The sequence below is a fragment of the Callospermophilus lateralis genome, chromosome 10 (assembly GCF_048772815.1).
Source record: "Callospermophilus lateralis isolate mCalLat2 chromosome 10, mCalLat2.hap1, whole genome shotgun sequence".
In the NCBI taxonomy this organism is placed as follows: domain Eukaryota; kingdom Metazoa; phylum Chordata; class Mammalia; order Rodentia; family Sciuridae; genus Callospermophilus; species Callospermophilus lateralis.
This window is the reverse complement of record NC_135314.1, coordinates 16,400,741-16,426,394: the sequence shown is the minus strand read 5'-3', so window position 1 is coordinate 16,426,394 and position 25,654 is coordinate 16,400,741. Positions and strand designations below refer to the sequence as shown.

The following is a 25,654-nucleotide window of genomic DNA, read 5'->3' as shown; positions in this document are numbered from 1 at the left end:
AAGATCTAATCCTGACCCTTAAGAAACCTCATAGTCCAGTGAGCACAACAGATATGTCAAGCAGGGAGCAGGCTGTGCTAAGATGAATAGACTGTTGTAGGAGTACAGGAGAAGAATTGATAAATTTTCCTAGAGAGAATCAGTAAAGGTTCCAAAGGACTGGAGACACCTTTTCAGGTTTTGCAGACTGGGAAGAAAGGTACTGTAATAAGGAAGGATCCGTGGAAACATCATGGGTGGTAAAAGGCAGGCTCTGTTTGGGGAAGGATGAAAAGTTTGCTATGACTGGATTTCAGTATTTTGGGGGTGGACTAGCAGGGTAATCTAGAAAGGCTGTCTGGATCCAGAGTTCCTAGACAGGACATTTTCTCTGATAAATATGGAGAAAGAAAGGGAAAAGAAAGAAGCACACTGGAGATTGAAGGACTTAGATGCTTGGAAGAGTCATTCTGAAGAATGTAAGCAAAGCTGTTAGAGATGGTGCATGGAAAGCTGATACTTTTTTCACTCTAACTCTATCAGTAAGAAGTATGGGGAGAGTGAAGGGGAGGGAGGAGAAATGGGAAGAGGATTCATTTATATATGAATACATGACCAGTGTAATTCCATATCATGTTCAACCACAAGAGAGAGATCAAAATTGTAATGGGTTGCACCCCATGTATGTATAATATGTCAAAATACACCCCACTTTAATGTATATTTAAAAACAACAAATAAGACAAAAGAAGTATTGTGTAAATAGTCTACAGATTTTGAGACAAAGTCCCTTTATCATTAATATAAGGACACTGGATAAGGTGTTCTCTAGGGCTTGGTCCAACTACATGTTCCAACTTATAGAGGAAGAAATTATAGATCAGAGGCAGCACGTGGCCGAAGTCTTGTTGGATCACTGGGAAGCTCAAATTCACACCTGTAACCAAACATTTTATTTCCTGGTCTTAGCTTACCAAGGCATTGTTAAATCAGTACATGTTATTCTTGATGTTAATCTTATCTTTTACATTTACATTGGCACTTTTTAATTTTTTTAAATTTTAATAAATAAATAAATAGAATTTAATAAATAAAAAAAACAGCAGGGTCTTCATCTCTATGATATGTGTGGTAAAGCTCAGTCATTTTGGAGGGCAACTTAATATTTAAATTTCATTGCAAAGGATATTTCAGAAAACAAGAAAACTGAAGTGATAGATGAGAAACCTGATAGTGTCATTAACTTACCTCTGTCTCTCTCTCCTGCCACATCTACTGGCAGTCACTGCAGCTGCCCTCTATTTCTTACTCTTCCCATTATTCCTTCCTGCTGGGACTATCACCTGAGACTTTTAACTGGCCCTGAGTCTCAGTAACTTTCCTAATTCTACACTGTGATGGGTTTCCTTCTTAGAGCACAAATCTAACGAGAGTCCTCCACTCTTCCACACTGAACTTGGCTTGGCATTCAAACCCCTGCACAATGCAACCCAACCCTCCTGTTTGTCTCCAATGACCCTTCTTGCTCAGTCCTGTCCACAATTTCCTGCATATCTCATGAATATTTTGATCCACAAACCTTAGACCAAAATATTCTTGCTGCTAGAAAAGAGTCATTTATCCACATCTAACTCCTTAACATTTCTTAACTGAACCTGTGCTCCTCAATTCCTAATGTCATTATTTTAGTTCAGACCATCATGAGCTCCTTCAGTTTAGATGCCTGAGACAGCCTAGCTTCCTGTGAATCCAGTCCTGCTACTTAGGCTAGAGGGCTCACTCTAGAACATATCTCAGATCATTGCTGTTTTCCCACAAATATTTTTTTCATTGGTTCTCACTGCATTTAGTTTATAATATATACCGCTTGCCAGGGTGCTATGGAGTGAATTGTGTCCCCCTAAATTCCTAAATTGAATTCCTAAATCCTAACCCCACTGTATCAGGAGATAGGACCCATAAGAAGGTAGATTGGGTTAAATGAGGTCATAAGGGTAGGTCCCTGATCAGGTAGGATTGGTGTCTTTAAGTGACACCAGAGCTCAGTCTCTCTCAAACTCTCCTGTGCACCTAGAGCACTCAGAGAGGAAATATCTTCTGAGCACATGCCAGGAAAAGAGGCCTCGCCCAAAAACAAACTGGCTAGAACTTAGAACTTTGGTCTTAAACCTTCTAGCTTCTGAAACTGAGAGAGAATATATTTCTGTTGTTCAAGCCCCCCATCCTATGGCATCTTGTTATAGTAGCCCAAGCAAACTGAAATTACACAGTATACAATTTCTTCTGTATCTGTCATCTGGTTCTTACTATCCTCTCCAAGTTGTCCTTTCCACCCTCACATCCTGTATCCCATCACAGATAACTCCCTGAATTTTGCAGAATTATCACCATGCTTCTAAGCCATGGAACATGAAGGTCCACTGTGTTCCCAGTGCCTAACTCCTCCTTATGAGCCTGGCTAATGCCTACCTTTTCTTCAAACCTGAACTGAAATGTGGTAGGCAACATTTCCCCCGATGCCCTACAACCACATCTATGATAAAAGTCATCATGCTCCACCAAAATTATCCACTTCACTGTTTCCTGAAATAGATTCTAAAGAAAGTGGCCACTTTTTAAATCTCAGAATCCCTGTCTAGAAGGAACATATTGAATGTTTGAATAAATTAGTGATAATATTTTTAGTTTAGAGAGCACTATCTTCTTTCTCTGCCATTTGTCAGCTGTTGCTCTAAGATTATCTGTTTCTCTATACATGAGTGTCCTTTATCTGTCAAACTAAAAGAATGACACAGTGGTTATAGATTGCTGAAAGATTAATGATCATGTGGCTTACACCCCTAGGTAGTACCTATAAAGGGCTTGATCACAGTGGTTGAATCTAAGTCAAGTTTATCCATCTTTTGAAAACGAATTCAATTCTACATGTACAATAAGACCTGCATAAAAATCCACAGGCAGAATTCACAGTGCTCTCACTTTTTCTCTCATAGACTTTGCATTTAGCTTCGTACTGCATTTATCAGTTTTCCTAACACTGGACCAATTTATGCACATGCCTGCATATCCTATCAGCTAGTGATAAGCCCAGGAGGCAGGGACCAGGTGTTTTCCATCCTGCATCTACCACACTGCCTAGTGAGTGTGTTACATGTGGAAAGTACACACAGGCACATGCCAAAGTAAGAAACACAGAAAGGCAATATCTCCTGTGTGTTGTGAGATCTTGTCTCTAATAGATTTTAGACTTTTCACAATATTTGTCATATATTAATAATACTAATTAAAGCTGCTTAATCTGCTACTAGTCTGCCCATTTCAGGGTTATTTAGCCTTTTATTTGTTAAGATTGACTATAAGCTATGATTTATTGATAAGGACTCCTTTATTTTCTTTAAATGGACTTGAATTCAAATAAGACACTGAGTCAGATGGTCTATCAGCAGGACAATAAGAGAAAAAACATCCCTCTCACTCTTTCAAGATTCTGGTCTCTCTTTAGCACCCCCTATTGTCAGAACCTGAGAAGTGGTAAAGGAGAAATGTGTCTAAATTCCAGTTCCAGCATCCTAAGCTAAAGCAGAATAGGAGAAGATAGTTTTGAGCTGGGAGACAATAGCGTATTAAAGTGCACACTGATAATTAATGACAGTGAATGAACTTTTTATATGGCACGTCTTTTAGCTGGTTTAGTTTCAATCCCACATTTTCAATCATGGCAGGGTATAGGTTTCGCTGGTGGTACACAAGCATCAGTGGGATTTTAAACAACCGCCAATTTTGTCATCAATTGGAGAGACTTTTGTTTCTAGAAAAGAGTGGATTGTCTACAAAATGGGTTTGAGACTTTAATTTAAATAAATTACTTTGAGGAAGTTAGGAACAAGAAAAGATTCTTGCAAAAATAAAGACTGGGAGGTTGGATTTCAACTGTTCCACTGCAGAAGTAATGTGAAATCCAGCATAAGTGCCATTCCACAATGAAAATGGCTTCTGCGCCAGCAAATTGGTGGGTGCTAAGTTTCTCTAATTATAGCAGTACTGAAATGCTGGAGTATAGATATGACAGCAAATGTATTAGTTTGATAGATAAATTATGGACACTATTCTGCTGACTTCCAGATACAACGTTCGTTCAAGGTGGCCTCGGCTAGTAAATACAGTGGAAAACATATCCTCACACATTTGCTTCATGCCTGAAAAACAAGTAATTTAGAAGAAGACATCTGGAGACAAAATTTGAGCTGGACTCAGAGCCCATCAAAACACGGATTTGATGGCTTGGCGTCTGGCTGCTAAGCAACACACTTCTTACATTCAAAACAGAGTTGTAAAAGTAGAAGCCGGCAGCCAACTCTGTGTATTTCTCATTGAAATAGAAATAGGGGAGAAAGATTTTCTTAAGGCCTTAAGATATCTGATTTCCATGAGATAGATTAAGCAAGATCATCTCTCTTCCAGCCTTTTCTGTTTTTTACTTTCTGAAGAATGAGGCAAAAATCAACTCTACATTTGGAATATTCACAAGTGAATACTGCATAGAGGTCTTGAAATACTTGTCTCAGCCACCTAATAATACTCTTTTAAAATTAGCTGCATATATTCATAATACCTTGTTGTAACTTGACTTTTCAAACTACTGTTTTTTGTGAATTCCAATGTGTAGACTAGAAGGCCAACTGGAAACTCAGTGAGATTTTCTTTCCTTAAAGTATGCTTCTGCCTCGAAAGGAGGCCAGGGAGGACCCATGTCAAATACTTCTCATGTGTGAAGCAGTTTGAAAACAGTATGTTATTACAGTACTTATTAAAATTAAGATAGCTAGTCAATTTATTTCTTCCTTGCTTTCGTCCACTTAAAAGGTTTGGATAAGTTTCACAGAATTAACTATCCAAGCAAAAAAACAAATCCAGAAAAAGCAAGATAGACATCATACACAATCACTGCCTAGTTTGTTTTTTTTTTTCCCCTGGGAAACATTAAGAAAATTATGGGTCAGAGGGCAAGGAGTGATGGGCCTTCTATAAATTTTGACTTATATTAGAATTCTAGAATATACATTAGTAGTAAAGATGAATTATTAAAATAATCTACTCTTCAGAGCAGTATGCCTACAAAAGATTTTTTTTTTTTTTTTTTCCTATTTCTTTAGGGAGCCTCCTTCCATAAACTAGCCAAGCTTCCTGCTTGGCAGTCTCTTGTGATGTAGCAAAGCAAGGAAACCCAGACATGGAAAGTTACTTATGAAAAAAAAAAAAAAAAAAAGGGTGGGAGGGGGACTTGGAAACTAAATGAGAAAGGGATAGTTTTACAGGAGAACTTCATAGGGCCGGCTACAAAATGAATGTTCTACCGTTTCAAAGACCAATGTTGTGCACAGGAATTAAAGGATGGATTCCAGAATATCACTTAATGAGGAGAAAGATTTTCCATTGTGCACCACACGGGTGCTCTGCCTGGTTCTCTCTAAAGTGCTGCCCTTCAGTGTCTTTGTTTACATGTGGTTTACATTATGTCCACCCATGAACCACATGTACCACTCCAAATAGTAAAAATAGAAGAATCCGGTAGTGAAGGCATGATTCTGAAGCCTCCTGCATCATTTAATTTCTTATCCTTTGTTTATTCCATTTAGTGATTTTAGATAATACTTCAAAGTTTGTAATTCTTCATTTATTCTGGGTGAGTCTCAAACACTTCAAGAATGAACTTTAAAGGTTGATTATTACCAGTTATTTGAGAATCCAGAAAGCTGCCAATCAAAACAGAACTGTGAAAACTGAGGCTCAAACCTATGAGCAACCCAGACCCCAATCCAATCCAGACTTTCTGTTAATGTCATACCAAGGTGGTGGTCTAAAACCATGTAAACAGATATTGTGTTCCTCCTAGAGCCTCTGGGCTTATAAAGATACATTTCTTTCCTGTAAAGTCATTCTTAAAATGGGGGAAATCCTGGGAAAATACTCTTTCCCCAGGCCTTGACTCTTTGCCTAGATCTTTTGCACTGGAGCTTCAGAAACATTCTTCCAATACCCAAACCTGCAAATTGGATGTGACCCTTCCTTGGCCGCTGAGTTGGCCAGGACTGTGCTTGTGATTTACTGGTCTACTAAGCAAAGAACTTGTTAAGCAACCTCACAAGTTTGTCCTGTCAGCTGATTGGGCTTCTGTGTCCTCTTGGCCCTCCCACATTCTTTCCTTCCCAGGAACTAAGACAGTAAGGTAGACCTGCAAGGACTCCATTAGGAAGCCAGATTGGAAAGGGGGTCCTTAGGAAAATCTTTCCTTCCCTTCCTTATGTTGCAGAAGGAGCTCAACTAGGAAGGGAAATTTGCAAAGGAATAGCATCAGATGAACTATCTGGATGAACTAACAAGCCCTTTCCATTAGGTTAGACAAAGTTATTTGTTTGCTTTCACTGGAAAGCAAAAGATTGATGATTCCAAAAGAAATCTTGCTTTCCCCCTTTCCCATTTAACTATGTACAGTTTCTCAAACATTCTAGTTCTCTTTACCATGTTTGTGGCCCTGTATTAACGTATCTCAGACTGGATGACACAGAGCATTATTGATTGCCTAAGCAGGTCTAGTCACTAGGCAAGAATTGCTGCGGAGGCTAATCTGAACACAGGAGCATAGCTCGCAGCCTGGGTTTTCTGCAAGATGCAGTTAAGCAAGTCCGTAGTGGCAGATGGTTTGTAGGAGAAAAAAAGCCATCAGCAAGACTGTCCCTTCCACCTACCTCCTTATCTCAGCGCCGGGTGCACCCACCCCAGCTGGACCTACCTCCCTGGTGAACAGGATGGCCGCATCATAGTGCTCCTCGTGGTCATCTTCCAGCTGGTTGTGCTGGTGCTGCCATTTGCAAAAGTTCTTGAGTGTGGTGGCTGCGTTCTTGCTCACTTCCAAGCTCTTGTCCTTGTCTCCCAGCACCACCACCTTCACCACGACCAGGCGGATGTGGTTCTCTATGCTGGCATGGCTGTACAGTCTGTTGGCAATTGAGGCCAGGGTCAGCAGGTAATGCTGCAGGCCCCGGCCATACATCCGCGCCATAGACGCATCCGCCACCAGGAGCAGCTCCACCTGGCGGGCCCGGGAGATGGAGCGGCGCCTACGCCGCCACCAGGTCTGAGGTCCTGGGTCCCCCACAGGCAAGAAAGCAGACTGGTCCCTGAGCTTCGAGGCCAGCGCAGTATGTCGGTCTGGACTACTATGAAGCTGGAGGCGCTGGTGGACGCCCGGCCGGGACGCGGGGGTCTCACAGCTGGCGCGTGGCGGCAGGGCTTCGAAGCTGAAACCTTCACGGGTGTAGACGTGCAGGACCCGTGCTGACCCATCCCCGTACACGCGCCCGGTTTCTCCCTCAGGCCATGGCCCCCGCAGTAGAGGCTTTAAGGTGTAGCGCGCGTGCTTGACCGCGAAGAAGCCGTCAAGACCCCCACACAGGTCAAAAACAGCCAGGGAGCGAGGACTGCCGTCCACGGTGCCCCTGTAAAAGCAGTGGCTCCGGTGGCGCCGAGGTGCGCTTAGCCCGCCTCCTGTGGGCACGAAGCCAGAAGTGCCCACCGAACCATCCCTCTCCAAGTCCAGGAGAAATCTTCGGCCGCCCGCGTAGACCAAGTAGCCCACCTTTCCGCCGCCGGAGTAGAGTTGGTCGATGTTCTGCACAAGCCCGCTGCTCCTGCGCTGCAGCGCCAGGGGGTATGGATGGCCCAGAGGCTCGAACAGCTCCTGCGCCTCCTCCCCCTGCCGCTCGCGGGGCTGGGCTGCCGCTGCAGCAACCGGAGACTGCTGGGCTTTATCCTGGGCAGGTGCCTCAGCTCGGCTGGCCGCAGCCAGGGACAGGCGGAACGCGCACAGCAGCAGGGACGCCCACCCGAGCCGCATAGTGCGCTGCCCGCGGGGAGGGGCTGCGCGACGGGGACTTTATGGGTATTTGTTATTCGCCAGGGAAGTTACCGGGGCGGGGGGATGGGGACACACACACACACACTTGCTTTCAAGGTTGAGTCAAGTGTCGGAGGGAGGGGGACCAGAAGCAGCGCCAGCCTGTCCGGGCCGCGGTGCCAGCGTGCTAACTTTTCTTTGTTGGTTTGGAAAATGATTGGATTTGTGCTCCGGAAAGAGGGGAGTAAAGAAAAAGAAAGGGGGAAAAAAAAATAAAACAAAATAAAAAAGATAGGTAGTGAAGATTCAGCCAATACGGGGAAGGGAGGAAAACCCAAATGTAGCCAAGGTCGTTGCACCAAGAAAAGTAAAAAAGGTATCGCGCACCAGGCGGGCAACTGGTGCGCACCCCCTCTCGCCCCCTGGCTGCTCCGGACCGGCTGGCTGCGGAGTTTCCAAGCTTCGGGGCCACTTCCTTTCTTATTTTGTGGGTTTCCTCGGCTCTGCTGAAACCGGGAGGAAGGGAAGAAAGAGACGGAAAAAAGCCATAAAAATCAAAACAAAAATGCTGGGGGCAGACTGAGGAGAGCCGGTGAAGCAGCGCGTCCGAGTCCCTTTGGCTGCGGTGTCTTCCTGCCCGCCGTCATCCCCAGTCGGCCGTAGAGAGCGCGGAGAGCAGCGCGAGCGCTGTGAAGATGCGAGGAGGTGGAACAATGAATTTATAGCGGCATGCCATCCTGCAATGGCAATTTCAACAATTCGTCACTGCACGCTGCCTCTTAAAGGGAGAGCTTCCCCCACCACTCCCACCCTTCCCCGTCTGCGCCTAATCAGATGGGGGAGGGAGAGAGCAAGGGCGGGGGAGGGTGATCGAGGAAAGGGAGACGAGAAGGAGGAAGGGACCGGGACCTGAAGGAGAGGAAGGAGGGACAAAGGAGGGAGCAAGGGCGGGCGGGGTGGGGGGTGGGGGGTGGGGGTATTTGGGAAGAAAAACATAAAATTTACTTGGTCTCATTTAAAGTCACAGCGACTCCGGGTCGTTCTGGAATTTCACAACCAAGAGGGGTGGGTTAGCCTCGGCTTACCTCATCTTCTGGAGGGATGTTTTGGGGTGTTTTTAAAGTTATTGAGACACTTCAAGTCTCTCCCTGCCTTTCTCGCTTGCCTTTCTTGCTTTGGGTAGGAAGTTTCTGCCGCAAGTTTTTCCCCTTTGCAGGCCGGTGCGCTCTGGCTTTGCAGACGGTACCTCACCGTCCACCAGCCAGGGCTCTCAGCTTCCCAAGCGACCCCCCGCCCCCGCGCTCCTTCGCTTTCTTCTAGCGGTCCGGGGGTACTGGATTTCCTGCCTCCTCATTCGCTAGCCTATTCGAGCTCCGAGGCTAGCTCGGTTCGGTCGCGGGATGACTAACTTCTCCCAGCCACCAGCCGCGCGTCAGGGTTGCCGAGAGCAGTCGCGGGCGCTTCCTGGCCGGTCCCTGAGCTTGGAGCGCGACGGTGCCCCAGGGCAGGGCCGCCTGCGGCATGGGAACTCCCGCGGCTTTGTGTGCAAAGGATGGGCTCCCCACTTTCTCCAGCGCGCCTCTAGTCAGTGCCCACAATCTGTCACTTAACCCCAGCCACTGGAACGCCGTTGCTTTAGAAAGGCAAGGAGGGAAATAGGTAGCTACTGAAATGAATTCTCCTCAATCCCCTCCCCGCCACCACCAAGATTTGTAAATTTTGTATTCTCACTTTCTCTTTTTATTCCTGCTTAAAAGATAATTAAAATGATAAATGTCCATATGTTCAATCACAGAAAATAAACACTCATTGTCACAGGTCTTAGACTACTAGTCTTTTCAGAAATTCCTTTTAGGAGAATAAAGAATACTTTGTAGAGAAAGGGGATGGGTGCTTATTAGTACGCGGGTGGCATTTACACACCATTGGTCTTTTTCTCTGTCCTCTTTGTTTCCTCTAATTATCAATTCTAAAAAGGTAAAAGGAAAGTCCTAGGGCTTTCTGACATAATGACTAGAAGATCTACTGTAGCAGCAGGAGCACCTCCCCTACCAATGTTCTTCAGGCGAATCCATGATCACATCAGTAAAAAATGAATCTGGTATAATTAGCACATTTGCATTTTGTTAAACTCTGATGGTGACAAGGGTAGCTGAGATACCTCAGTGGCCCCCAAGCTGATGATCGCTTCTTAGGGAGGGAACCATGAACGTTCAGGACTAGCTGGAGGTTTATCCTCAAAGTACCAATAAACCTCTGGAGGACTTCTGGAAATGCCCAGTAATGATGGTCCCTCTGACTGGAACACCATCTGTAATCATCTGGGAGGCAAGTAAAATGTGTCCTGACATCTGATCCTCACTCATAAATTAAGTGACCTTCCAAGTCCCAGGAATATTCAATAGCTGCTGATGGATTCTGAAATTCATCAGAACCTGCAAGGAAGTTGCTCTTATTGAAGGCCTGTGGATTTCCAACCCCCTCAGTCTCTCGGTGGTAAGTTGTCCAAGGCCCATACTACCAGGCTGATAAGTCAGAATATAAAGGAAGAGAATCTAGGTTCCAGCAATCTCCAATTTTCCACCAATTGCCTTCAACACTAAGCTCAGGACTTTTACTCCAGTGATCAGTACATTGTGCCTACAAATAGCAAATTTAATTTTCTTAACCAGTTTTAGTGAAATAATCCAGCATTTGGCATTAAACACCATTTATAAAGCAACCTCGATTCATTTCATCATTGTTAATCTCAGTAGATCATTTTGATAGGTATTTCAAGATGACAGTGGTTCAAATGTATTAATTATAATTCTTTTCATCCACAAAATATTTATTATTTAGAATTTAAGGAAATTCCAACTGAATTTTCTTCTTATTAAAGCTTGTCTCTTTTGAAAGTGCTGAGCTTCTCACACAAATTTTATGCCTTTATTTTTTTAAAAACGACATTTATATTCAGATAGATTATCCAGTCATTTATGAGTACATTGAAGAACACTTAGAAACAAAATTCCAAATATCAATATCAAGTGCTGAATATTTATTAGAACCACATATCACAAGGAAAAAAACTAACAGAGCTTTTGAATAGAATGAATAAATTCCTACTCATAGAGAACAATTCTTCTTGGAAGTAAGTTTTTTTCCCCCCTGTATAAGTTACTTTAACACTTTAGAAAGTTCATTTGGTGATATGTGAAAAAATTACTTTAGTGGATTAGAATGAGCAGCTATGTTCTAGAAAAATAATGTTAGTTTAAGGACGTAATCTGCACTGGATGAAAGTAGTTGAAGTGTTTAATCATAGGAAGACAATATACTGGCGATCATGTTTAGGTGGGTTGATTTCTACTTCATTATCTTATCCTAAATAGCAGCTTTATTTGTGCATATTTAAGGAGAAATCTTCACTGCATATATAGATATAATCACAAATTCAACTGATACATAACTTTTACATTTACTAAAAGGAAAAAAAGGCTTTCTATTCCATCATGATATTAAGTTGGAAATCATCATAGAGATCCTCTAAGGCAACTTTCATTTACCAGGAAGAAACTGAGACCTAGAGGTCAAAGCGACTAATCTGTAGCCAAATTTTAGGAAGATTAAATCCTCTAACTCTAGTTTGTTGCTTAATCTATCCCATCTTTTAAAAACTATCCAGTCTAACAAGGGGCAAGGGGCTTTGTGAGGCTTTCCAGGGTCTTGTGAAGATGAATAAGCCAAAATGATTGTTGTAAGGCAATCACAGTTTAGAGATGGAGCCAAATGGATCAACAGATTCTTGGTATCCAAACAGGAAAACACAAATATAGAGGGGATAAGATGCAACAACAACAACCACCTGCAGGAGCTCTGAGCTCTGTATTTCCAGTATCGCTTCATAGGATTTCTATGTTCTTGAATGTGGTATTTTCTCAAATTTCAATTTGCTAAAGTGTCATTTCCTCATCCCTACCTCAAACTATGGTTTTAATGGTAAGAGTGAGGAAATATCTGACAGTAAAATATTCCCTGCCAGCCAAACACCTGCACCTTACCTCCCCTGCAGAAGAATCACAATTCCCAACTCTGTTTTCCTTTCTTACATCAAGACTCCTACCCATGCCTTACTGCACTGAGAGTCAGTCCTCTTGGGGTCCTCTCCCTTGGTAGCAGGATGCATGGTTAGCATGAAGTGGAAAGACTTCACTATTGCTCCTGGCCATTTATGCATGCTTTGAAGACTCTAGGTGAAACTTTCCCCATTGTGTCTCTTTGCTTTGCAAATTCTAGTTCTCAGAAGACTTTGCTTCAAAACCAAAGGTTACATTTTGGTGCAGGGGAAGGAGTATATTTACCACTTAGTCCCAAGATTTTAGAGGGTGAAACTGCTCCTCTACAATCCTTCCCTCCTTTTCCCAAACCTTCCTTTACTCCACAGTGGCAGAACATTCATCTTAATGCACCAGTGCACACACACAATCTCACACCCATTTGCACACACAACACATATTAGCATGTATAGTCATGCCCAAGCACCCACCCTAACTTAGGGTTCCCTCTAGGCTGCATTGATGTATGAATATGAAGTTTTGATCAAAGCTTAGACACCAGAAAAAGGGATTAGACCAATTGTTCCCTCTCTCTTGCAAAGAAAACTTTCTTGAGATCTGCAGTGTCAAGGTTCCCCCCCCCCCCACAAAGAAGTTTCCTGCATGCCTGATAAAATTCAAAATCATTTTCTCTGCTATCTGAATAGGACAAATTTTGACTATCTGGATAATATATGGTTTGGAATCAGTTTTATTTAATATCATAAAAATAAATTCTTATAAAAGCTAGATCATTATATTTCCTATACACAGAAACTTTATACTATAAAAAAGTCTTCAAATGAATAATGTGCATATGTATTATTTAAAACATACAGGTGTTATCTGTAAAGTAAAACCGACAAGTCATTTTTTATGCTGACCAGCTGTGAAATGTTGTTTTAGCTTTTCTCACACAATTATGCACATATAACTTGCTTTTATGAGTTACCCAAATTCTTTTTTCTTCTATATTTTCCAGAAATTATCTTGAAATCAAATCTTACTGGAAACACATGGAAAATCGGGAATTCCCACACAAGAGTAATTTGAAACATTTGAGGTTTTTTATTTTTCCTTCATGATGGCAAATTTCAAGCACAGATTTCAAATACCTTAATGAGTAGTAGTTGTAGTTGTGATTATAATTGTAGTAATATTGGTTGTTCCTGAGTCCTACAATCACACCTTTTTTAGGCTAAGTTTGTGTCTTAATATCACTTTGTTCAAGCTTCGGAAATATCACAGTCTTCGTTGAAATTACTCAATATTTCCATTTTAATGCACTTACTTTATTCTGATATGGAGCTAATGTGTGAAACAAAGCTGAATATAAGGAAATGGAGATACCAGCTGCCTGATCAATGTGTTTCCCCCCTCCCCACGATGTGGAGGGTTCTGCAAGGTGCTTAGATGGCAGGTAGAGCCTCATTTATTCATAACTGTCAATGGATATCACATACCTCTCTAACACACCTTTCCTAGTAGGGTACTGGCAGGTGGAAAAGCAGTTATCTAGGTTACAATTCAGGCAAAGACATTGCAGTTTTGATTCACGTTCTTTTACCTAAGAGATGCCATTTCTTCCACATCCTGGCTTCCCAACTGTTTATCATTTTGGTAACAGAAAGTGATGCCCTGATTTACTGACTAAAGGAAAGTTTGATCTGAGTCCTAGGAAGGGACTCCCTTATAGGGGTCCACCACCCATCCTGCCCCCAACCACCACCCAGTTGGCAGGACCTGTACCTGTTGGTAGCATCCCTTTCACTCCAGCTGAAGCCCCACAGAGACCCAAAACTGTCATTGCTGCCCTTTGAAAATGGGAGCAGATGAGCTTGAGCCATCAAATGAGAAGCGGAAACAGGCTTTATTGATTTACAGTTCAGGAAACTCATCTTTGCTCATGGAATCCTGTGTAGCTCTTCCCAGAGCCAGCTTTTGTTCCTTTCCTTCTCATCGTAGAACCCTGCATCAGTTCATCAAAAAATCCTTTCCTGTCTCTGTTGGTGCCAAACGGGGTCATCACATTCTTTCTAGATGGAGGTGAGCAGGAAAGGATACGACTGTGGTGCTGTGTTGTGTGAGACTGTGGCCCATGTTCAAGACAGTCCCTAACAGATTTGACCACGAAGGTCACCAGACCCTTAATGGCCCATGTCAGTTTGAGTTCAAACATTTCAGTGACTGTTGAACCTAAAAGAATTCTTCTGACTTGTGACTTTATGGAATTAACTGTAAATTACTAAAGACATATTTACAATTAACTATACAATTTCTAACCTGTTTTTTTTTTTCTGCAGCTCAGACTCACACTTGTCTGACAGCAAGCATTAGTTAAATAGGTAATTATTTTACCCATTAGTTTACTCAATGACTTTCTTTTAGAAAATTAAATAAGGAAAATGTTGTATGTTGAACCTAAGTGTGATGGAGGTATTGACAGAAGAAAACTTCCAGTATGATATAAAGAAAGCCTCTCATTTGTACTTCACTACTAAATCTGTAAAATATTCAGGGAATCCATAAATAACCTAAAAAATATGATTAAAGGACAAGCTTACTCATTAGAGTCTCTGCTAAAAGCTTCCAGCCCAGTCAGTTCACCCTCTGGAAAATGCAAAATTATATCTGGAGACTATGATATTTTTCCCCTAAATCTAGTTTTAGCTTTAGATTGTTGATAGAATTGTCCTACCGGACAACAAACTTTTTTTGCATAAAAATAACTCAATATCTCAGAATCGGTTTTGGCCTCCCCATCCTTCTTTCCATATTCTTTCCATTTCTCCCTGGATCCCCTCTCCCTCTCTGTGTCTGTCTTCTTCATCAGAATGCATGCTCTATCAAAACAGGAACCCTGAAGGTCTTCTTTCCACTCTATCTCCAGTTCTCAGCTCAGTATCTGGTAAATGAGAGGCATGAATTGACATGTTAAGTAAGCAAAACACAGATAAATTATTTTTTAAAAATTATGTATGTGGGTGTTTACTGATATTTACTTATCACCTTTCTTTACCATTGTTTTTCTAATATAAAAATATATTTGTTCAGGGAAATTCAGTCCGTGTGTTTGAACAAAGCTATTTTTTTCCCCATAGATCTGGACACTGGACATCAAACTTGGCAACCAAGAGTGCTCCTTACACCTGGCCAGAGCAGCTGGTTCTGCAAAGAACTCTGCCCATTGCAGTCTTACTTGGAACATTTGCTCAAACCATTAGCTAAATGCACCCCGCCCCCACCTCGTCATCAGGGAATCTAAGGACTACACATTTAAAAGGAAAGCTGAATGCTGTAACAAACACTCTTAAATTCTCAATGGCTTCACACAGAGTGCATTCTTTGCTCATGGCATAGTCCATTATGGGTTGATGGCTGGTACAGTGCTGCTCTGTGCAGTTATTTGGGAACCAACCTTATTCTATCCTGCAATCCTGTCCCATTCTTAACCTGTTGCCCCTAATACTGACATAAGAAAGAAAAGAGAAAGGAAGTAAAGGCACATCCTTCCTTATTTGCTTTTTCTTGGAAGCAGCATATGAAATATAGTCCATATGGCAGAAAAAGCCATATGGCCCCACCCAGATATAAGACTGTGGGCAGGAAGCTGGGGAATATAGAGCAGCTGGGAGTCAAGAAGGAAGAGCAAAAAGCATCTACTTTAGTCTCTGCTGATTACGCTTTTATCCTAGAGATGTCACCAAAGAGAAAGAGACTCAGAAAGAAGCCAACCAAAAGTGAGAGTGGGTGAAGACAGAGAAAAAGTAGGATAAAATAATGAGCAGTAAATCGTTAGAATCATTGAATCCAGCCATATCAACAAAATATTTCCTTTTGTTTATGCCACTATAATTAGGGGTGCAGTCACCTAAACCAGAAAGAATCTGGATTAACACCCCATTTTTGCTTGCCATGTTATGTTTCCCTTAGTCTAGTACCTTGCATATGGTAGACAATTTAAATACTTTTGATTCAAAGAATTCACCAAAGAATACTCAATAAAATATATTGAGCTAAGATAGTCTATGTTTATTGGTCTGATGTTAGCAAATTTATCTGACATTATTCTTAAAAATTACAATGCCAAGTAATTAACTTACTCTATTATTGAAGTTTCTATTCTCTTCTGTCACTCACCTATGCAAATCCATGTTGGTCTGTATCAGAATTGTCAACATCTCTTATTTAGGCTGATATACTAATTGCAGAATTGTCACATTTATGATTAATCAAAACTGATATTTAATTGTATTTCCATATTTCCATTATTCTGTCTGATTTATCTTATGAAATATTGCAATGCCTGTGAAATCCTGGAACTTAAGCAAATCCTCCTCCAACGAGAACTCTTAAGAGATACTTGGCTCACCTGCTTCATCTGTGCCTGACCCTTCGGTATGGAAGAGTACTGATCACTGTGGCTCTTAGTAGTTAGAGCAAGCTACTAGACTGAGCATGATAACAAAAATTATTCTATCAAACTATGAGAACATTTACTGTGGACTAACTTTCTGTGCACTTTAGCACATCCTCAAAAACAGCAATGCCAAAATCCCAGCCTATCACTGTCTATGATACCAGGGAAACTATTAGACACTTTGTCTACTTATTTACTCATGTGCAAAAGAGTGACAACAGTTGTACAGACTTCACTGATTCTTATGAAGATGTGTGTGTGTGTGTGTGTGTGTGGATCTGTGTGAAATATTGTGTACAAAGAAAATGAACAATAAATTCATTATTATTCTTAAATACCCATTACATTAGTTGAGGATTTTGTTTTAACTCTTTCATGTCTGTTTAAATTTTGCTTCAAGGAGTTTATCTCTGACTTTGTTGTGATAGAAGATTTTGAAGGAGAATCATTAAGGCTGTGAAGAATAAATACATTTGAGACATTTCAGGTCCCAAGTTTAGAGAAAAGCCTGATGTTAAGAAGTGGAAAGTTCAAAACAGTTTAGAAGACTGTCTATTCTAATAGACATTACCTCTGTTCTCTGCGTGAACTATTAAAAAAAAAAATCTTTCGTATTCATGTCTTCCTGTGTCTATGGTCCCTGAGAGTATTAAAGCCATTTGTGTGCTTACCTTTGTGTTCCTCTTGCACTTGGTAGATTGTCGTTACACAGAGAATAAGGACTATGTCCCTCATTGCACATGCCTCCAGCGCTAGAACTGGCCTGTATAGACCTTTGACAAGCACCTGCTTCCTTGGCTTCAAGTTGGTCAATATTATATAATCTGCTTTAAGATAGAAAATAAAATAGATCCATTTAAACAGGGAATTTAGTAATGACTCACCATACCAGAGGCATAAGAAAAGGAGGAAAACAGCACCTCAACTGGTCCATCCAATGCAAACTTTACACACTAGTAAACATTTGGGAAAAGTTGAAAATGGTGAAATGCATTGCTAGGCATAGAAAACAAACCAAAAAACAAAACCCATGTCTGAGTGTTTCCATTAGAATAAGCTTAATGAGATAGTCAACAGTATACTTTTATCAAGCTCAGGTGGTGAAGGCATGGTGGAAGCAGTTGAACTAAGCACATGTGGTATAATGTTGGCTGGAAGCTTCCAGAAGCATTTGATATTTTTACCACATGTAAAGTTAACAAATGAATTCTTTGATGCATTGCCTCACATGTATTTTCCCAAGTAGAAGAAATTCATAGAACAGAAATAGCATGTTCAACAAAGAAAATACTGGCCTATCCTGGATGAAAATACAGTCCCAAATATTCTCCATGAGATGGGTGAGAAAACATGAGGCTTTAAGGAAGCCAAGGATAAACTGACTCATCTACTTTTGTGGCAGGGTAGCATATTTTGGGATTAAGACTCACTTGTTTTCTTGTTCTGTCATTTCCCAACAGTAAGGCACTTGAAGAAGAACTCCCTGGATGTTTATTGACATTCCATTAAAAAGAGCACATGCCATAGCCAACTCTTCTATTTTTTCCTACAAAAATGTCCACAAGTACTTTGTGCTAAGGTGTTTTATTAAAATATGTGGGCTCTCAATGTTTTCTTAACATAGCTTTAAAGTAGGAGAACATACTTTCTCTTTCTTCATGTTTGTCTTGACCAAGGAAAAATAAACTTCCATACATCAGAAAGCAGTGAATCTCAAATACTTGGAAAGCTTTTTAAAAATGATTGGGCATCCCCAAAACTTTGGCCATATGAATTATATCTACTGATATTTACCACAATACAAATAAGAACTGGAAAAAATATATTTATCTTATTTTGTAATGAAAATAAATCCATTACATGCTAATATGGATAACATTTTTATAAACATAATTATGTTCTTCAAAATAAGAAACTAGTGAAATGAGGGGTATAGTTTTAGATTCTTGTGAATTCCTTTCTTTCTTTTTTGTTTTTCTTTCTTTTTTTTTTCTTTTCAAAAAATGTACCAGGGATTACACCCAGAAGAGTTCAAATACTGAGCCATATCCCCAGCCTTTTTTTTTTTTTTTTTTTTCAAGACAGGGTCTTGCTAAGTTGCTTAGGCCCTCTCTAAGTTGCTGAGGCTGGCTTTGAACTTGTGATCCTCCTGCCTCAGTCTCCCAAGCTACTGGAACTACAGGTATGCACCACCATGTCAGGCTTATTTTTGTAAAATATATATATATATATATATATATATATATATATATATATATATGTGTGTGTGTGTGTGTGTGTGTGTGTGTGTGTGTGTGTGTGTAAATTTCTTTATAAAAGATACTAGGATTCTCACATCTTTTATCTTTAGTGGTTTAACCAACACATGCCATGTACCCACCAAAACACTCCACTGAATGGCTTTGTATTATGAAAAAATATTTGTGACCTAGGGCATCCCCTGAATGGACATCGAAAGCCCCACTCTAGGAAGCTGCTACTCAAAACCAGCATCTGCCTGACTTGGGAGCATGTGACAAATGCAAAACCTCAGGCCATACCTGGTTGGACTGGATCTGCATTTTCACAAACTCTTCAGATAATTCACAGATATATTCATAAATAAGAGTATACTGCAGGTTGGTTTCCCTCTCTCATTGACTTTTCTCCTGAGAAAAAGAGAGACAAACATTGGTTTGCATTTACCAGTTGGGTATAAATAATGTGGTGGCTTTTGCTAAGGTTTGCATAAGTATCCCCGAAAGGTCATGTGGTAAAGATTTCATCATTAGGTTGGCACCATTGGGAGGTACCAAAACCTTTAAGGGATCTTTTAAGTCAACATTGCTGTGACCCAAAGACACAAAAACAATTTAAAGGAGAAAAAAATTATTTTGGCTCACAATTTTAGAGATTCAGTCTATAGATGACTGACTTTATAATTCTGAGCACAAAGTGAGGCAGAACATCATGGCTGAAGGATGTGGAGGAGGAAAGCTACTCAGTTCATGACAGCCAGGAAACATAGAGCTCCACTCACTAGGGAAAAAATATAACCCACAAAGGCAAGTCCCCAATAATTTACTTCCTACAGTTGTATCCTATATGCCTACAGTCACCATTCAGTTAATCCATATTAGTGGATTAATCCACTGATGAGGTTACAATTCTCATAATAATCTATTCATTTCACTTCTGAACATTCTTACATTGTCTCACACATGAGTTTTTGAGGGACACCTCATATCTAAACCATAAAAGGGGTAAGATCTAATGGGAAGCCTTTGGAGGTGTGTCTTTGAAGGGAATAGTAGGATCCCAATCCTTTCCTCTTTCTTTCTGTCCTAGTTGTGAATTGAGCAGCCTTGCTCTGCCACATGCTCCCTGCCATGAAGGTTGCTCCTTGTTACAGACTGAAAAGTAACAGGGCCAAGTGACCATGAACTGAATAAAAATATATTTTTTTTCTCTTTACAAATTGGTTGTACCAGGGATCTGCTATGGCAAACAGAAAGCTGACAAGCACAATTTTGAGCATATGTGACCTTTTGCAGAGGGTATAGGATAATTCTCTGTGCTTAGAAGTTCATTCCACAGGCTTGCTAGATGTCTTGTTTATCCTATAAGCTCTCTTGGACTAAACAAATTAGAAAAAAGTGAATCAAGTTCCAACCAGGTTCCAATTAGGTTTCCCTATGTATGTTTTGATCCTTATCTGCCTCTGAGCTTATTTCTCAGTTGGTTCAGGAAGAGTTGTGACTATTACTCCAAAATGCCTCAGCATTACCAGCTCATACCAAGAGTCTTCTGTATAATGCTGGGTTCAGTGTTTATGGCTCTTATATGTGTTGTTGTTGTTGTGAGAGCTATTAGAGACAGAATGGTGATGTATAATTTGACATTCTTTTAATTATTCTTTTGTTTTGAAAAATTCATATTTTACAAGAAAACAAGGTGTGAACACTTATGGTCAGGAAGGCACAAGTAGTTTACTCTTGTATTTAAAGTTGCATTGATAAGCACATACAGTTGTAAATTAATAATTACACATGGAATAATAATGGGTAAGCTAAAATAGAAAATGAAGAGAAATAAGCATTCTTTAAAGAATACCTCTTTGGATCAGAAACTCTAAGTCATAAAGTCAGTCATTTTGAATTCTATAATAAGCAGACAAGTGACAACTAAAGTTTTGGTCCCTAAAGGATATTAGGGCAAAAATAAAGTGATATAAATAAATAGCGCCTTGCAGTTAGCCTTATTACTCAAGACCCTAAACTTCAAGACACCATCCCTAGGTCTTGTCAGTGAGTTTAAGAAAGTGACAAGTAACTGCTGTCTGTACCAATGGACTGTAGTAAGCTCTGAACTAGGTTTGTGATAAGACCAATCTCAGAAGCCAAAAGATGAACCCAGGAACATAGTGGATTGGTAAACATGTCTGTGGTCCCCAGTGTTTCTTTCAGCAGGAGCCCTCAGATGATGCAATCTTGACAATTAATGATGGTTAAGCAGAGATGGATTACCACAGAGGAAAATGAACGGAAAGGCAATCAAACAAAAACAACCTCACTGAGATACGGGAAAGATGTTACATGGAAGTCAGATGCTAGGCATGGTTGAGCACGCCTTTAATCCCAGTGATTCAGTGGGCTGAGGCAGGAGGATTGCAAGTTTGATGCCAGCATCAGGAACTTTGCAAGGCTAAGAAACTTCTTGAGACCCTGTCTCAAAATAAAAAAATAAAAAATAAAATAAAATAAAATATGACAGTTCAAAAAAAAAAAGGTTGGGAATGTGGTTCAGTGGTGAAGTGACTCTAAGTTTGGAAGGAAGAAAGGGAAGGAGGGAGGAAGGGAGGGAGGAAAGAAAGAAAGAAAGAAATCAGATGCTAAAATACATAGATTTCCCTGATTCACAATGGTCTAACTTGCAATTTTCTGAATGATGGTATAAACTCAATACACATTCAATAAAAACAAGACCAGAAACTAGAACTTGATTTTGATCATTTCCCAGGCTAGTGATAATGTGGTACAACTTGACACTCTGATGTAGGGCAGTGTCAGTGATAAGATCAGGAAGGAAAGCAACCGAACATGGCACACTGTTGCTAACCTAGGATGCTGTGTAGCTTAAGGGAGTCAAAAGCATCTTTGATTTGTGATATTTTCAACCTATGATTAGTTTATCAGGATGTTACTCCACTGTAAGCTGAGGAGCATCTATACATCTAACAAAAATATGAATTTCACTTCAGGGGAGGTTGACACAAACTTTAAACAAAGTTTCTAAGAAAATTGAAGAGATAAATGTAGAAATAAGTTCTACTAAAGCATAGAATATTATAAAGTTGCATTAAGGTAAGATGAAAAAAGAGAACTATGGAAAGGAATTGATTATAAATTTTGAAAATCAAAAATATTCTATGTAAACCTATTGTAATGGATTTCATAAACTACATAGAGTAGAAGACAGCTAATGATTTTAAAGAAGTTTCAAAAGAATTCATGTGCAGTACATAAGTGAAAGAAAAAGTAAAAGAACAGTAAAAGATGCACATGTTAATTAGGAAGAACTCAAGAGCATAAGGGAATGTAGAGAATGATAGGGAAGTGGTATATGAAGAGAAAATATTTGAGTATTTTCCAAAATTCATTAGATAAATTTGCTCTGAGTACAAAAGTGAATTAATACAAATAATTTCTATTTAGGTTCATTGCACTTACTCTTCCTAACAAGAGAGACTACTGACACTGTTAATAGCCACCAGAATGGGGGGAAACCCAGACTGATAAATCTTTAGTGAACCTGAGTCAACAAAAATGCATAACAAAAATAGAAATTTAAGTTCTTAAATGATTAAGGGAAAATAATTGTTTTAGTATAAAATTTTATACCCAACCTTATTATCTTCCACAAGTAAGTGCAAAATAAAGGTTAAAATATTTGTTTCTAAGATTAAGAATTTTATCGTCAGTCAAGAGGACCTTATGTAGGAACTGTTTAAAATATTAATTATGAAGAAGGAAGATAAGCACACAGGAAAAACATAGAATGAACGTTGAAAGGAAAGCGAGAAAGCAAGAGACAGGCGAGCAAGAAATGAAGGACTGAAACCAGGCAGAGATCCACATGAAAATTTATTTGTCAAAGCTGACAAATAAAGCCCATCTCTCTATAGAGAGGAGAGATGTTTGGGGGTTCAGCGTTTATGGGGTAGGGGTTTGGAGTCATAGCTGTGGTGCTGTGGGAGAGGCTCAGGGGTGCTTGTGTCAGAGCTGGGCGGGTGGGAATAGCATGGGATTGGCTTAGGTTGATGGCTCCACGGGCTTTCCAGACCAAAGGGGTCCTGTCCCTCTGGAATTGGCGCAGGGTTATGGTACCATGGGGTAGGTCACTAATGGGGGTGCAGGGAGTTCCGGTAATAGGAAGTACTGGAAAGCGAAACTTACTTCATAAGAACGACAGTTGACATTTAAGATGGCTGCTCAGGTGTTAAATCAAGACCTTATAAATGCAAAAAAAAAAAAAAAAAAAGAAGATAAGTATATTTAATTTTGTCACATGACAAAAAGGGTGCATCATATATGTTTTTCCTTCTTTTAACTAAAAAAATAAAATGAGGAGAGATCCAAGATAGCAGAATAGAGATTTCTGTTAAGGTCTGTAAACAAGTCAAAATGGCGCCTGGCATTTTGTCAGAGGGAGTGGTTTGTGAAGTAACACCAGGGAGCCATTAAGTATGGAGATTCCTTATTGGTTGACTGCTGTATCTAGTTTATGTTAATTAAGGTAAGCTGTGTGGAATGTATATATACCCCTCCTGTCCTACAATAAATGGCTCCTACTCCCGCTGTATCAGTCTTCACAAATTGCTCTCACCCCCAGGTTATTTTGCTGCAGCCGGACTGCAGTAGGTTACATTCCTGGGTGCTCCATGGAGTGAAATCAAAAAAGCAGACAGTGGCTCTGAAAGATGGGTGAACAAAAAAAAAAAAAAAAACGGAAAGACTTCACTGAGACATAAAACTAGACATTCAAAACAGACCAGGGACAAAGGAGGTTGGACATAATAAAATAAGAAAAAAATTCTTGCAGCACAGCCTCTACCACAGTCAGGCCAGAAGCTCCAGCCAGAGGGGTCCCTCCGTGAGCATAGCAGAGGGATAAGCAAATTAAAGGAAACTGAATTTTGGGGAGGCCTGAGGCATGTCTGGGTACAGAGCATTTAGAGACCAAGGACATTGCCCAACAAGCCTGAAAGACTTGCTCCTCGATATCCGTCCATGGGGAAAGAAACCACCATCTCTCCTGAGGCGTGTGGAGGACAAAGGAAGGAACAATTTTGCAGTTGTGGTGTGGGGACTGGCAACTGAGAAAACCCATCCCTGGCAAACCTGGGTTTGGCCCAAAGTACAGGCCAGGTAAACACACACTGCATGACAGAATGACATAGAGTGTGCTTAAGTGCCCAGAAGAAATTCAAACCTGGCAAGAGGTTTACACAGGGGACAAGCGGTCTCAGAAATTCCCCCAGGTCTCCCCCTCCCCCTCCAACCTGACTGCTTTCAGGACTGGCTGGAGAAATGGGAGCTTGGAGGCATGGGGGTGGAAGACATTGAAGACTTAACCCAAGACCAGGAAACGTGGGGTCTGCAGGTGACATAGGGGACAAAGAATTGGGTCCCCCACCACTCCAGTGGAACCCAAGGGAGATCCCTGGGGTAAAGTCTTCCAGCATGGACCAGCAAATACTGATTACTGGAGATGTGCTGATCTAAAATCTCCAGATCAATTAGCATTCAGCAAAGAGCCTGAAGCCCACCTAAGCATAAGCCCTGCTTCCAGAAACTCCGCCTTGTGGGATTATCTCTCTCACTCCAGCAATCCAGAGTGTGGAGCATCACACTCCAGAAGTACCCACCTAAAACCAGTGAGAAGAGAAGCAGATAATATTTTGAAATCCAACAGAAAAAATTCTTTAAGTTTTCACCAAGATTCTTTTTTCTTTTCTTTCTTTCTCTCTCTCTCTTTCTCTCTCTCTGCCTCTCTTTCTCTCTCTCCTTCTCTTAATTCTTTTTCACTATTTAATTGTGACCTTAATGGTCCATGGACATTTATACAGTTTCCTGTTTTTTTTCCTTCTCATCTCTAATATTTTTGAAGCCAGTTATTATACATGGATTAGTTTTTTGTAAACTAGTTATTTTTGTGTTTGATTAATATATTTTAGTTTTGTTTTGTATTTTTATTTTTGTGTATTTTTTTTGCTGTATATATATTTTTTCTCCTACCTGTTTCCCTTGATTCTCTCTTTTTTTCTGCTAATAGCCAATCTCTACCTGTTTTCTCCTACCTGTTTCTCTTGTTCTCTGTTTCACTCGTCCTTTAAACTTGTACTTCTCTTCTTCTCTCCTCCTCCCTCATAACCATCACATCCTATATCACTTCTATTCTCTCCTGTCCATCATTTTAAAATGTAAACCCATTTGCAAACTTGCTGTTTTTATTATAGACAGTAATTGATCATATCATTTCTATTTATTGTGATAATTAACATTGAAGATATCATAGTAGGAACTATTTGGTTTAATGCTGTAAATTGTTTGCAATGGTCATTGTTATTATTTGTCTCTCCCTAAACAGTAAGGTACGGGAAAACTTCAGGGGCACTATAAGTTTACAGAGTAGAAATTCTACCACCTCAGATCCATACTCTTAGATGGGTAGACACAAAAATCAACATGAAAAAAAAAGGAAACAAATTGCCCCAAGCAAACCAACACATTCCAATAACAGAATCCATTGACACCATAGTGTAAGAGATATCAGAGAAGGAGTTTAGAATGTACATAGTTAAACTGATCTGCAAAGCAAAGGATGATATAAGAGAGCAAATACCAGTAGCAAAATATCACTTCAATAAACTCTGAAAAAACAAACAGAAATTCTTGAAATGAAGGAAACAATAAACCAAATTAAAAATTCAGTAGAAAGTACCAGCAATAGACTAGATCACTTGGAAGACAACCTCAGGCCATGAAGACAAAATATATAATCTTGAAAATAGAGTTGACCATGGAAAAAAGATTTTAAAGGCAACAGAGTACAACAGACACTAGTATGGCAGTATGTTAAAATGTGGATGTGTAACCGATGTGATTCTGCAATCTGTATACTGGGTAAAAATGGGAGTTCATAACCCACTTGAATCAAATGTATGAAATATGATATGTCAAGAGCTATGTAAGGTTTTGAACTACTAATAATAAAAATTAAAAAAAGAAAAAAAGATTTTAAGAA

General features: G+C 40.3%; 1 protein-coding gene and 1 long non-coding RNA gene across 6 annotated transcripts in view; both read right to left on the bottom strand.

Moving 5' to 3' along the window:
* Nucleotides 1–8,604, bottom strand: part of Adamts5 (ADAM metallopeptidase with thrombospondin type 1 motif 5) — a 44,587-nt gene extending 35,983 nt beyond the window's left edge. Inside the window, exon 1 of the mRNA XM_076867582.2 lies at nt 6,770–8,604. Within this exon, the coding sequence (XP_076723697.1) occupies nt 6,770–7,873 (1,104 nt within the window). The 5' untranslated portion in view covers nt 7,874–8,604. The remainder of the gene's footprint in view (nt 1–6,769) is intronic.
* Nucleotides 8,605–12,750: 4,146 nt separating this feature from the next.
* The window catches only part of LOC143408440 (uncharacterized), a 71,825-nt gene continuing 58,921 nt past the window's right edge, over nt 12,751–25,654 (bottom strand). For 2 of the 5 annotated variants that reach the window (XR_013092488.2, XR_013092490.2), the window contains 2 exons: nt 17,041–17,196; nt 12,751–14,854 (listed from right to left, as the gene is read on the bottom strand). This is a non-coding gene — a long non-coding RNA (uncharacterized LOC143408440). Of the gene's footprint in view, nt 14,855–17,040; nt 17,197–18,909; nt 19,018–25,654 lie in introns of all 5 variants that reach the window. The other 3 variants (XR_013092486.2, XR_013092489.2, XR_013092487.2) reach the window with 3 other exon arrangements.